The sequence below is a fragment of the Coregonus lavaretus genome (genome assembly GCF_964263955.1).
Source record: "Coregonus lavaretus genome assembly, contig: HAP1_SCAFFOLD_1641, whole genome shotgun sequence".
NCBI classification, from domain to species: Eukaryota; Metazoa; Chordata; class Actinopteri; order Salmoniformes; family Salmonidae; genus Coregonus; species Coregonus lavaretus.
The window spans coordinates 16743-31921 of record NW_028161515.1 but is presented as its reverse complement, the minus strand read 5'-3'; the positions used below and the strand labels follow the sequence as shown (position 1 = coordinate 31921).

The 15179-nt window shown below is 44.4% G+C and overlaps 1 protein-coding gene across 1 annotated transcript in view; it reads left to right on the top strand.

Annotated features, from left to right (window-relative positions):
• Window positions 1-15179, top strand: part of LOC311120466 (protein Jumonji-like) — a gene marked incomplete at its 3' end in the record, with an annotated part of 67261 nt that overhangs the window by 37315 nt on the left and 14767 nt on the right. Inside the window, exons 2-3 of the mRNA XM_084195053.1 lie at window positions 11326-11449; window positions 15047-15167. Coding sequence (XP_084051179.1) covers window positions 11326-11449; window positions 15047-15167 — 245 coding nt within the window. The remainder of the gene's footprint in view (window positions 1-11325; window positions 11450-15046; window positions 15168-15179) is intronic.

Sequence of the window (15179 nt, the reverse complement as noted above, 5' to 3'; positions counted from 1 at the left end):
TTAAGCAGGGTGACACGTCTGCACTGCAGGATTTATTGTGGTCTTGTATGTCTTCCATTTCCTAATAATTGCTCCCACAGTTGATTTCTTCAAACCAAGCTGCTTACCTATTGCAGATTCAGTCTTCCCAGCCTGGTGCAGGTCTACAATTTTGTTTCTGGTGTCCTTTGACAGCTCTTTGGTCTTGGCCATAGTGGAGTTTGGAGTGTGACTGTTTGAGGTTGTGGACAGGTGTCTTTTATACTGATAACAAGTTCAAACAGGTGCCATTAATACACCGAGTGGAGGACGAGTGGAGGACAGAGGAGCTTCTTAAAGAAGAAGTTACAGGTCTGTGAGAGCCAGAAATCTTGCTTGTTTGTAGGTGACCAAATACTTATTTTCCACCATAATTTGCAAATAAATTCATTAAAAATCCTACAATGTGATTTTTCTGGATTATTTTTTCTCAATTTGTCTGTCATAGTTGACGTGTACCTATGATGAAAATTACAGGCCTCTCTCATCTTTTTAAGTGGGAGAACTTGCACAATTGGTGGCTGACTAAATACGTTTTTCCCCCACTGTACATTTAAACTCTTCCTGACATTTAATCCTAGTAAACATTCCCTGTCTTAGGTCAGTTAGGATCACCACTTTATTTTAAGAATGTGAAATGTCTCAGAATAATAGTAGAGAGAATGATTGATTTATTTCAGCTTTTATTTCTTTCATCACATTCCCATTGGGTCAGAAGTTTACATACACTCAATTAGTATTTGGTAGCATTGCCTTTAAATTGTTTAACTTGGGTCACACGTTCCGGGTAGCCTTCCACAAGCTTCCCACAATAAATTGGGTGAATTTTGGCCCATTCCTCCTGACAGAGCTGGTGTAACTGAGTCAGGTTTGTAGGCCTCCTTGCTCGCACATGCTTTTTCAGTTCTGCCCACACATTTTCTATAGGATTGAGGTCAGGGCTTTGTGATGGCCACTCCAATACCTTGACTTTGTTGTCCTTAAGCCATTTTGCCACAACTTTGGAAGTATGCTTGGGGTCACTGTCCATTTGGAAGACCCATTTGCAACCAAGCTTTAACTTCCTGACTGATGTCTTGAGATGTTGCTTGAATATATCCACATAATTTTCCTTCCTCATGATGCCATCTATTTTGTGAAGTGCACCAGACCCTCCTGCAGCAAAGCACCCCCACAGCATGATGCTGCCACCCCCGTGCTTCACGGTTGGGATGGTGTTCTTCGGCTTGCAAGCAACCCCCTTTTTCCTCCAAACATAACGATGGTCTTTAAGGCCAAACAGTTCTATTTTTGTTTCATCAGACCAGAGGACATTTCTCCAAAAAGTACGATCTTTGTCCCCATGTGCAGTTGCAAACCGTAGACTGGCTTTTATATGGCGGTTTTGGAGCAGTGGCTTCTTCCTTGCTGAGCGGCCTTTCAGGTTATGTCGATATAGGTCTCGTTTTACTGTGGATATAGATACTTTTGTACCTGTTTCCTCCAGCATTTACACAACGTCCTTTGCTGTTGTTCTGGGATTGATTTGCACTTTTCGCACCAAAGTACGTTGATCTCTAGGAGACAAGCATCTCCTTCCTGAGCGGTATGACGGCTGTGTGGTCCCATGGTGTTTATACTTGCGTACTTATTTGTACAGATGAACGTGGTACCTTCAGGCGTTTGGAAATTAATCCCAAGGATGAACCAGACTTGTGGAGGTCTACACATTTTTTTTTCCTGAGATCTTGGCTGATTTTCTTTTGATTTTCCCATGATGTCAAGCAAAGAGGCACTGAGTTTGAAGGTAGGCCTTGAAATACAGCCACAGATACAACTTCAATTGACTCAAATCATGTCAATTAGCCTCAGAAGCTTCTAAAGCATGACATCATTTTCCTGAATTTTCCAAGCTGTTTAAAGGCACAGTCAACTTGGTGTATGTAAACTTCTGACCCACTGGAATTGTTATACAGTGAATTATAAGTGAAATAATCTGTCTGTAAACATTTGTTAGAAAAATTACTTGTCATGCACAAAGTAGATGTCCTAACTGACTTGCCAAAACTATAGTTTGTTAACAAGAAATTTGTGGAGTGGTTGAAAAACTGGTTTTAATGACTCCAACCTACGTGTATGTAAACTTCTGACTTCAACTGTATATGTAGGGATAAAATGAATAGGCAACAGGATAGATAATAAACCGTAACAGCAGTGTATGGGATGAGTCAAAAGAGTTTGTGCAAAAAGGGTCAATGCAGATAGTCCGGGTAGCAATTGGTTAACTATTTAACTAACAATTTAGCAGTCTTATGGCTTGGGGGTGAAGCTGTTCAGGGTCCTGTTTGACTGTGGGTGAAATACTGTTTGTGTATGTGTGTGTGTGTGTGTGTGTGTGGAATGTTTCTCTCCTAAACACAGGAGAAATTAGAATATTGTAATTCCCTCAGATGTATTCATCCTGATTGGACGTTTTGATTCACCATGTTCTCCACTGTGAGTCAGACCCTGCTGCTAGCTGAGGAGAGGCCTGTCACTACCATTAGAGGAGAGGGATCACTGAGATGGATGGGAGGGGGAGAGGTATACTGTGGAAAAGTCATGGGAAGAGAAATATTGAGTAGTATGGACACATGAAGGAAGGGCGACATGGAGGGATGAGAGCAAGAGAAAGTGAGTGGGGACTGTACCATCTGTTACTCCTTATCTGCTTGATTTTGCCTGTGTAAACAGGGCTGCATGGTGGGCTCTGGGCTGGATCTCACTGAGGAGACGGCTGATCCACTTTCATTAAGGCTGAATAAGTGGACATTGACACACTAAACCCTGTCCCACCCCCCACCCTACTCTCCGAGTCCACACTAAACCCTGTCCCACCCCACTCTCTCTGTCCCATCCACACTACGTCCATGTCAGCTGACCAACATGTGTTCCTATTGATGTATTGTTAACTGCCAGTCCTGGATGATTTGCAAAGGTGGGTATTGGGACCAGGTTTGTCTGTCTGTCTGGCTAGCCGGGCTGTATTGGCCTGTCTGTGTCCGGGCTGTATTGGCCTGTCTGTGTCCGGGCTGTATTGGCCTGTCTGTGTCCGGGCTGTATTGGCCTGTCTGTGTCCGGGCTGTATTGGCCTGTCTGTGTCTGGGCTGTATTAGCGTGTTCATCCTATCTCCACCAGTGGGATTCAGACCATTTCACCTCAATCAGCCCAGTGGAGTAATGAGGCTTTGGACTTCCTGTCCATCCCCCCTTCCCCCGGGTCATATCCTGAATCTGCCTGCATCCACTGAAGTTCCAGTGTACGCACACTGTTATTCTGATCAGGTGGACTCTGTTTCTCTTCTTCAGTCGTGTGAAGACCGGACTGACCAGTCACCACTGGTCAAGGGTGGTCGGCCTGGTTGATAAAGCCGCTTCATTGGTCCAGCTTGGGCCCTGGAACCTCCCTTTAGCTCCTGTAACCTGGAATTCACTCTGCCATTTATTTGTCTGTCAAAATAATCACACAGCCCCCCTTTTCCTGCGCCTTTAAATCGTTACATTATCTTTCTCCTTTCTGCTCCAGTTTAGTCTGATAGCATTTTGTGCTTGACAGGGCTGAATGGAAGTGGCAGTCTGTCACTTAGACATGCTCAGCTGGCTTTAGCTCTGGCAGAGTGAGTTTGTCATGAGAGAGAAGAGGAAGAGAAGCCACAGGATGATAAAGCTCTTCACATCCCTCCTTCAGTTAAATGCATTCTGTGGCGCCTGGCAGTGTGTCTCTGTGTCAGATCAACAGTGTTTTCTCTCAGGGTGTTTATGGTCGGCCGCTGGGTACAGGGGAGGGCAGGACACACACACACACACACACAGTGATGCAGCGAGGAGAAGCGAGGCAACAACCCTCTCTCCCCCTTGGTTGGCAGCCCCTAACATTTCCAAAGTCCCCAAAATGGGATAATGTTTAGGAATGCTGCTGGTGCAGATGGAAGTGCTCTGGGTCTGAGACTGGGAGCAGGAATGTGGTCGATCCCAGCATGAGGGTGTTCAAAGGGAGACCCTACGGATACGGCCCGGCATTCCAATGCGCTGAGGTAGAGGTGTAATGGGGTGATGACATTAAGCTCCTCACACACCCGTTAACCCTAGGTTCTCTCTCGGCTCCGTCCCGGTCTGAGCCCAGCAATATTCCTACTAGGAGCGGACTGAGTGACTGACTCAGCCCTGCACTCGGGAATGGACTTCTGCTGTGTCCCAGAACACTCCTTTGTAACAGGTGACTTGGTGAAATCCTTTTGGCTTTGCAACCTCCAATTAATTTGCAGCTTGTCACTTGTATCTGCAAGCTAAGTAACAGTTGGGGGGAGGAGGAGCTGTGAAAAATAGTTATTGTGCTGCGTAAGTCTGTGTGTGAAAACCCATCCTGTTACAGATACACCAGCACTGACTGAGCTATGCATCTGGGACACATTTGAAGCCGAGAGGGGGGGGGGGGGGGGGGGGACGTGTGTTATACAGTACTAACACATTTCAGCCTGATCTCAGTTGGCTCCTGGCCCACATTCTCTGGTTGATGAGATCCAGACCATCATCAGCAGGCTATTATTAGTCTGCGACGTGAACCAACGCACGCTTGTTCCTTTTGTTTTGAAAGTGGGACAACCCCTTTCCAGTGTGTGTCTGTTTTTTTTTCACTTTCTGTGAAATGAGGGGGTGTGAACTTCCTGCTTGATTAGATGGACTTAATTCCTCTTTCTCTCGGCACCAAATAGCTCAGCCAATCCTCTTACTGTACACAGGAGGTTCAGCCAATCCCCCTACAGTACACAGTAGGTTAGAAGAACAAGTCTTCTTTTATACCTCATTGCAGTGACCTTGTTTCCATAATTGTTCACCGCACAAGACATTTTTATTTTGTCATTTGTCTCACATCAGTGCCACAGACATCTCAAGAGATTGGGACTATAAGGTTCGATCTGCATTTTTGTCAAAATTGAGTTATTGACAGCCTTGTTCTGTTCAATGTTCTCCACCTGTATGTCACTCTAAATACCCCAATTCATGTTGGTAAGTTCAAAAGAATACTAGATAAAAATTGCTGACACCATTCAAATCAATGAGGGTTTGGAAATGTAAAGCCAATTATCTCAGAATCCTCTTTTTACAGATAGAACTTTATAGTCCCAAGCTCTTGATCTCTATTTATACAACCTAGATTCAAGCTTTATTCCATCCATCATGCAATGTTAGAGTTGACAGATGAAACGGAGTTGGTGTCTCTGCAGGTTATTACATTAGTCCTGGTCTTAATGGATCAGGTGGTTTTAGAGGGGAAGGGGTTTACAACGCAGTGACGTGATAACATGGAACATCTCACTACTTCATCTCACCAGCTGCTCAATAAGATCCACAGGAACCTCCACCTTCGTCCCACTACTACTCATGTTGCTCTTAAAGGGACATTTCACAATTTTTCTACTTCATATTCATCTCCAGCACCACCCCAACATCAACATACAGTAATAATAATAATAATAATAATATGCCATTTAGCAGACGCTTTTATCCAAAGCGACTTACAGTCATGTGTGCATACATTTTTGTGTATGGGGGGTCCCGGGGATCGAACCCACTACCTTGGCGTTACAAGCGCCGTGCTCTACCAGCTGAGCTACAGAGGACCACAGTCCCTTCAGAAAGTATTCACACCACTTGACTTTTTTCACATTTTGTTGTTACAGCCTGAATTAAAAATTGATTTAAATTGAGATTTTTTTGTCACTGGCCTACACCCAATACCCCATAATGTCAAGGTGGAATGTTTTTCGAAATGTTAAGACATTTCAGCTTTCCATTTCTTTATTCATTTGTTGAGTCAAGTATTCAACCCCTTTGTTATGGCAAGCCTAAATAAGTTCAGGAGTAAATATTTTCTTAACAAGTTAAAATAAGTGAATGTCTCCTGAGTGGCGCAGTGGTCTAAGGCACTGCATCGCAGTGCTAACTGTGCCACTAGAGATCCTGGTTCGAATCCAGGCTCTGTCGCAGCCGGCCGCGACCGGGAGACTCATGGGCGGTGCATAATTGGCCCAGCGTCGTCCAGGGTAGGGGAGGGAATGGCCGGCAGGGATGTAGCTCAGTTGATAGAGCATGGCGTTTGCAACGCCAGGGTTGTGGGTTCGTTTCCCAGGGGGGGGCCAGTGTGTGTATATATATATATATATATATATATATATTCACTAACTGTAAGTCGCTCTGGATAAGAGCGTCTGCTAAATGACTAAAATGTAAATGTAAGTTTAATGGACTCACTCTGTGCAATAAGTGTTTGACATGAGTTTTGAATGACTACCTCATCTCTGTATCCCACACATACAATTATCTGTAATGTCCCTCAGTCGAGCACTGAATTTCAAACACATATTCAATCACAAAGACCAGGGAGGTTTTCAATGCCTCGCAAAGAATGGCACCTATTGGCAGATGAGTAAAAAACAAGCAGACATTGAATATGCCTTTGAGCATGGGAAGTTGTTAATTACACTTTGGATGGTGTATGGATGCTTTTTCACTTGGTCTCAAATCGTTTTTTTATTTCCTTTTTAAGGAAACTCAGTTTCCGTAGAGAAATGGTGACTTTAAAACAGTTACACAGTTTAATGGCTGTGATAACTGAGGATGGATCAACAATATTGTAGTTACTACACAATACCAACCTAATTGACAGAGTGAAAAAAAAAAAAAGGAAGCCTGTAAAAAATAACAATATTCCAAAACATGCATCCTATTTGCAACAAGGCACTAAAGTAATACTGCAAAAAATGGAATGGAGCTAAGCACAGGCAAAATCCCAGAGGAAAACCTGGTTCGGTCTGCTTTCCACCAGATGCTGGGAGATGAATTCACCTTTCAGCAGGACAATTACCTAAAACACAAAGACAAATCTATGCTGGCATTGCTTACCAAAAAGACAGTGAATGTTCCTGAGTGGCCGAGTTAGTTTGGACTTATCTACTTGTAAATCTATGGCAAGACCTGAGAATGGTTGTCTATCAATGATCAACATCCAATTTGACAGCGCTTGAAACACTTTGAAAATAATAATGGTCAAATGTTGCACAAGACTTACGGACTTACCCAGAAAGACTCACAGCTGTAATTAATTGCTGTGAAAGGTGTCCTACAAAGTATTGACTCAGGAGTGTGAATACTTTATGTAAATTAGATATTTCTGTATTTTTCAATAAATTAGTAAACATTTCTAAAAACATGTTTTCACTTTGTCATAATGTGTGTGTGTGTGTGTGTGTGTGTGTGTGTGTGTGTGTGTGTGTGTGTGTGTGTGTGTGTGTGTGTAAAAAAATTAATAAAAAATTATCCGTTTTGAATTCAGGCTGTAACACAACAAAATGTGCAATAAGTCAAGGGGTATGAATAATTTCTGAAGGCACTGTGTGAAAATGGCGTTTCTATGTTTTGTAGTAAAAATGATAGAGAAGTGTTTCCAATGCCAACCAATTAGTAGACAATGCCTACTCACAATTGGTCAATCACACGATGTACACCAATGTCATTGGAAGCACTTATCTTTCTCTATCTTTTTAACTACCAAATATAGAAACACACCATTTTCACATGTTGGGGTGGTGCTGGAGATTATGAATATGAAGTTGGAAAATTGTGAAGTGTCCCCTTTAAGACTTATCTACAAATGTCCATGCTTAGACCCTGGTACTAACCCTGTATAAAGAACCATTTATACAGGGTCAGCTCAGTGCTTCTAGTGTAAACAGCAGCCTCAGAACAGTCAGGTATAGACTACGCATCTTCCTGAAGCCTATTGGGGATGTTCCAGATGGTAAAGGGTTCACAAGTTGATATGGAGTTTCTTTCTGGCTTCTATTAACAGTCTCTACTGGTATGTGTTTACAGTGGGATGAGGGAGCCAGCGTGTTGTCTGATGTTGAGTGGCTCTGTCTGCTGTGACAGACGTCTGTCTACGACTACCCACCTTTAGTCTCGGTCGGGACTACCCACCTTTCCCATCCAGGCTTGTCTCAGTGGGAATGTCAAAGGAGTAGAAGTTCTTGATGTCGTTTAGAGGATCCGCCGTGTGTCTTTCTGTTCGCAGTATTTGCCAAGGTGGAGCGCTGTGGTATAAAAGGTAGTGTGTTCTGAGTCCCTTTGGGGCCCCTAAAACGTGTGTGTGTGTGTGTTGCAGAGCGTGCTGTGTGCCCGTCGGCCTGCTCAAGTAGAGACACAAAGGCCCCAGCTCTCATTAGCAGGCTGTGGGTTCCCTGCGGGAGGGGAGGGTGTCAGCGGGCGGGGGGGTGTCAGCTCAGTGCTGCGTGTTGTCTCTGTGGTGGTGCCAGCTCTCATCTGAGCCCCGCCTCTGCTCTACTCTACTCTGCCAGCAGCCCGACTCTCCCTCTCTGAAGAGGCCTGGCATCCCTCCGTCAGTCAGTCAGCCCCCTCCACGGCCTGCTGCCTGCCTAACTACCCACTCATGCGTCTCTGCTTGTCTCTCTGCCTACCCATGTCAGTCAGTCTGTCGGTCGTGACATTTGACAGAAAACTGGCTTTACTTACAGCGAAGGCACGATATCAATGTTGAATTTCCATACCATTTTTGGTTCGATTAACATGTGTTGTATGACACAGGAGGTCTGGGGGTTTAGAGAGGAGCTGAGACCTAGTTATGAGTCTGAGGGGTTTAGCCCTTACTAAGCAGATGGGCAGGGCTGCATGTCTGTTAAGACCAGCGATCCGCAGAATAAAGTTCCATTTTAAAAGATTTAACAGTGCTGAGTTGTTTCCGTAGAGGGTTGTGAAAACCTTTTTGACTCCTTTCGCAGTTATTTTTCTGTTGACATTTGACTTTATTGTAAAAAAAAAAACGGTTGTTGCGTCTCTTCAGGGCTCTCGGCTAATGATGTCCAGCACTCCGCAGTTTCCAACGCTGCGTCACTACATGTAGGGAGATGAGGAAATTACTCTGGCAGTCTGCCAGCCTCCAAGAGAAAAAAACAACAAAAACTTTCAGGCGAATTTTTGGTCAGCTCCCAGAGTTCAAAGCCAGAGGTGTCGGCTGTGGGTGCGTGCATGCGTCTGTGTGTGTGTGTGTGTGTATGCGTGTGTTTGTGTCAGTCGAAGCTAAGTGTAATGCGGAGTGGTGGTGCACAGCATCGGCCACACACACACACAGTCGAGAGCGTGTCGGCAGGGAAACATGGCTGTCACCCCTCCGTTTCATCAGGAGGAGAAAGTCTATGGACAGTCTAACCTCCACCAACACTTTGATTATCATGCAATATCTCCGTGATGTCCACTACTGATGATCACTACAGGGCAATTCCACAGTAACTAATGTATGCCAAAGAAAAACCATTGATTTAAAAATTAAACAAAACACAACTCTATGCACAATGACTACTTTGAAGAATTTACACAGTAAAACAATATATAATAGACTTTTACTGGAAAAACTGTGCAGATGCAAAGTTTGGTAACCTAATTATAGTACAATCTCCCTCAGTTTTATTCTGTTACCAAACTTTGTGTGTTTTGGTCAAATGTTCAGTGGAATTGTTTAAAAGTAGTCCTTGTTCATAGAGTTCTATGGTTAGTTAAACTTTGAAATCAATGGTTTTTGTTTGGTATACATTTTAAAGTGAAATATCTGAGTCAGAGTAATTCCGTTACCATGGAATTGCCCTACAGCTATTTCAGTAGAGATCCAGCTTGTTTGTTCACTCTTGTTTTAATCTAATTTCCTCATCATTAGTAGTGTTACACGTCAAACAGTAGCCTAGTACAGCTGCACTGTGTGTAGGATGCAGCGCTGTACTGTGAGGGGAAGCAGGGTTATAAGTGTTATACAGTAAATCTGCTCTGTGTAGGAAGCAGGTTATTTCTGTACTCAGACACTGGAGACCTTAATAATGAAGCATGTTGGAAAGTTAGTGTACTGTAACGGAAGTCCATGTCACCATACCATTCTTCTGTCTTTCCTGGCGGTGTACTGCTTTAAGTATCGGCGCTACATTGACCTCATTGACTGTCCATCCATAAATAGTACTGAGATGGAAGAAGGGTTATTGTCAGATAAAATGGTGCTCTAGGAAAAGGAAGCTGTGTTTAAGATGTCTGTCACCCTGGTTACAATAACATCCTATGTCTTTCTTTGTCAGCCAAAGGAAACGACTGGAATCTGTCATACTAGACAGCCATATTCTCCCTATTAATTCATTATTAGGCTTTATTGGTTCTGGGTGATTCCTCACGAATATATACTGAACAAAAACAAATGTACCATGCAACAATTTCAAAGATTTTACTGAGTTACAGTTCAGAGAAGGAAATCCGTCAATTGAAATAAATTCATTAGGCCCTAATCTATGGATTTCACATGACTGGGCAGGGGCGCAGCCATGGGTGGGTCTGGGAGGGCATAGGCCTACCAACTGGGGAGCCAGGTCCAGCCAATCAGAATGAATCTTTCCTGACAAAAGGGCTTTATTACAGACAGAAATACTCCTCAGCACCTCCCTTCCCCCTCCTCAAACAATCTCGCAGGTGAAGAAGCCGGATGTGGAGGTCCTGGGCTGGAGTGGTTACACGTGGCCTGCAGTTGTGAGGCCGGTTGGATGTACTGCCAAATTCTCTAAAACGACGTTGGAGGCAGTTTTTGGTAGAGAAATTAACATTCAAATCCGGCAACGGCTCTGTTGGACATTCCTGCAGTCAGCATGCCAATTGCACACTCCCTCAACTTGAGACATCTGTGGCATTGTGTTGTGTGACAAAACTGCACATTTTAGTGGCCTTTTATTGTCCACAGAACAAGGTGCACCTGTGTAATGATCATGCTGTTTAATCAGCTTATTGATATGCCACACCTGTCAGGTGGATGGATTAACTTGGCAAAGGAGAAATGCTCACAAACAGGAGAAATAAGCTTGTTGTGCGTATGGAACATCTCTGGCATATTTTATTTCAGCTCATGAAACATGGGACCAACACTTTTACATGTTGCATTTATATTTTTGGTAAGTATGAACAAATATAAATAGGAAATATGTTAAATGCTTCTTCCAAAGGACCCTTATATGGATAAAACTTTGTGAAAATCAAAAATATCATGGTTTTGTTCTAGTTTCGTGAGGAATCACCTTTCTGTCTTCTGTGGGTCATGGTTATGTTGTGAGAAACATGGTGCATTTTGTGCTACTTGTAATGCTTTGCTATGTTATGCTAATGTAGCGTGTTATGCTTATGCTAACATGTAGTCATCTACTATGCTGTGTTATGGTAAGATCCTAATGCTAACCAGTTGTCCTGTGTTTTTAGGATGACATAGATGGGATCCCCTGGTCAGAGGAGAGGGATGTAAGGAAGGTGCTCTATCTCTCCCTGAAGGAGTTCAAGACTGCTCAGAAAAGGCAGCTTGGAGATGGAACCAAATACACGAATGGTGAGTTTCCTCAGGGACCCTTTTCTCTGCAACACTGATCCAGTCTGCCTTTTGTCTGAATGCTCACAGACCTGTGATGGGCTACTCTGTGTTTAGTTGTTTACAGTGGACTAGCTGATAATGATCTGGTAGTAGTGATGGAATAATTTTTATTTATTTATTTTACCTTTATTTAACTAGGCAAGTCAGTTAAGAACAAATTCTTATTTACAATGACTGCCTACACCGTCAATAATGACACATTAATATGGAGTTATTTCAGAGTGAAGGTGCTTTGGTAAACACAATAAAACAGAGAGGATGCTGCAGATAATGTTTCTAAGCAGGTGCAATATAAAGTCCATGGAGCTCAGGTAGCTCAGTCTGTGCCTGTTTGTGTCTGTATCGGTGGTATATACCCAGGATAAAGGCTGGTTTGAGCTATCTGATGCTGCTTTGTTTGACACCTTCGCTGTGCTTCAAACCACACTGCTCTGTCTCCTCTCTGTTTCAAATCCCAGCCAACAGCCAACTAGGAGATTGAACTTCACACAGGCCTCTGAACCTATTCTCTGCTGTCACTGACACAGCCCAGAGACTGAGGGGGAGCGAAAGGCCTCTGGAAGTTCACACCGTGCCAAGCAGGCAAGGGGAAGCCTCAGTTTAGATCTAGGTTGCAGGCTCAGTCGCACACAGACTGCATTGTACCGGCTGAAACTCTCCTCCATTTTGGAAATCAGTCAAACATCCACTATTGTGATGGTCTCACCCCTTTTCTCCCCCCCTCCTCCTTCTGCAGTTTTGTCGATCTCTTTTAGAGGGGGTGTGTCTGGCTGGCTGTCTGGAGCTAGCTGCCTGCAGACACCCATGGATCCAACAGCAGAGTGAAGGACCAACCCTGCAAGGCCTTAAGCGTGTCAGCCCCCCTCATCCCTGGCGCCCTGTCTATCTCCCATCCATAACCGGCAATCATGCCATCTCCCCGACCACTTTACCTCTCACTGTTGGCAGGCGTCCATCTCTCTTTTCCTCTTTCTCTCTCTGCATTATTGAACTAATTACGTGATGCCCTTTTCTCCTCTCTCTCTCTCTCTCTCTCGTGTGTGATTCCTCCCTAGATGGAAGGCATCATTACATCAACAGGCCTCTGGTTACTGCTGCTCAGGAAGCTTTCTTCTGGCTCCCCTGCCCTCCTCTCCATCTCTCTCTCCCTCTCCATATCGCTCCCCCCGTGGTTCTCAGAGGGCATAGCTCCGTTCTATTGATGGAACTACTGGCTGCGTTACAAACCGTTGGAGATGGTAGTGACTGTCTGCCACATAGCACCACTGGCACCGGCTTTGTCCTGTCTGTCCCTCAGCACTGACCCTGTCCTGTCCCGTCTCATGGAGACCTCAGGGGATGAAACTGTGGCAGTTTTCGCCAGAATGTAGTGGCAGAGGGCACAGTGCCTTGGTCATAGGGCTGGCCTTCTCTCAGAGAGAGCGAGAGAGAGTGAAACCGACTGCCAATCTGCAGCATGTCATCCTCACTTGCCACATCCACTGGAATTGTTATAAACTTGTTATTTTAATTTTTAAATATATTTAAGGTATTTTCTGAGGATGACAGTGGGAAGGATAGTGGTGGTGTCAAAGGGCAGTAGGCCAGAGTCTAACCTATGCCAACACTGTAGACGTGTGCCAGAGGAGACTGCGGCTTAGAATGCTAGACAACCCTAGGCCACATAGACTTGTTATTGGGTAGATCTTTTAGTTTTACTCTTAGTACTCACAGTAGACAATACAGTTACTAAATAGGATCTCTGTCTCCTTCGGTCTGGGGTTGATTTGTGGGCAGAACTGTGTGGGTGGGACAGCCATTTTAAAAACACTACTTTTGTTGTCCTATTGTAGGGTTGTCTCCTAGAATTCCCCTTTTAGTATCCCATTCTATTGTCAGAAGTGGTTGAAAATTCATTCAAATGGGGTAAAATCCCAAACGACAAACACATAGTTTATTTTTATACACACTATGGTCCCAATCATACTGTGTCATAGTCAAGCTTTGAGATAAATACATATATTGTTACTAGCCACAGTTATGACGGCCACAGCACACAGTGGACCAGTGAGAGAGAGTGTTATTGCTACAGGCTGCTGGTGGACACTAAGCTTGCTCTATTAGAAACAGTATTATTCAGTCATAGTCACTGTGTTTGTAAAGGTGATTAAGCTGAAGTAATGCCACTCTCCTGGCTGTTTAATATTTTCTGTCTGCATCTGGGCTTTCTGTATGCATTACTCCACCTTCCATTAATGAGCTACACTCTGTGGCTCGCTACGGTATCACACCTCTCGCTCTCTCTCAAAATCTGATTAGAGACCCTTACGGATCAGCCGACATCCTCCTGGCCGGATAGGCCTCACTGGGACCAGGGGAAAGAGTTTAGGCCCCAGCCCAGTGTGGCACCCTCCATGACTGCCAGTCTGCATCCCTGTCTCTCTCTTCCTCCCTGCCCGGCCCCTCACAATGGCACTGATGTGAGACCGACATATGTAAAAGAACTCAGAGGAGGGAGGCGAGAAGAGGCAAGATGGCCCCTCACCAGGCTGTTTATGTTCAGTATAAATATTATCCCAGTCACCTACGACTACTGATTTAGCTATATGAAGATTAGTATAGCTGAATCTGGAGAATGCTTTCTGTGAGTTCTTGGTCTCTTTTTAAATGTATTCAATGCCAAAAGGATGATTTGTAAAGGTAAACTTAAGGGAGGTGTTCCACCAAACAACCTGCAGGTCAATGGAGTGACAAACTTCACTGTCTGAGTGTAACTGCTCTGGTTATTGTTAGCATATGTGGCACTTCGTGCCTCCAAGGATGCCTGAATGAGTGAATCATGAGAGCATGTAAAGACTTGGCCTAAAGCATCTCTCTGCCAGCTGAACACCCTACTAACTCTGAGCACAGAACACACACACGCACACCTAACCTAAACCAGTCAGTTCCCTGAGCACCACTATGGTCTGACTCATACTACCAGAGCATGTTAAGAGCGGTTTACAGCCATGATGGGGTCTATGACTAGTCTCCTGCTGTCAGGTAGTGACCTGCACTCTACACAGACTTCAGCTGCCTGGGCTCAACTCAACCATTCGCTACTAATTTATGTCATTATTACATTCCTTTGACACCTGCAGTTAGGGGTTAGGGTTGTGGTTTGGGGTTGGCACATGATTTTAAGGCATCAGTCCTAAGGAATGTGATGGGAGGGTGGTGAGTCAACTAGAAATTCCAGTACCAGGTAGTAGATGCTTTGTACTACCTACAAAGATTTAGTGGATTATAATTAATCTGTTTTCTTATTTAATTGCAGGGAATGCTGTTTCATTTGATCAAGAGGGGTTCACTTCATTTTTCTGCCTTGGCTACTCATCAATGCTGTCTTCATTCATTTGACTGGAATGTCTTTATGAGCTCTGCTCCTTTTTCCTGAGTCCTGACTTGTTGACTTTGTTCAGCTGACGGGCTCCAAACACAAATCAGCCCTCTTACTTTGGTCACTGTTTCTCTCCAGTCAACATGTCCTAGCAGTATACGATATGGTCTCTAACGCCTGTCCTCTTGTCTCTGTAGGTTCCCATGCCCGCGGCCAGCTCAATGGCTCGGGGCAGAAGGGCCACAAGGCTGACGGGTCGCGGTTCCAGAACACCGATGGCAGCAGCGAATACTCTGAGGATGGCCCTGCCAAGAAGAGGTGAGTTGTGTT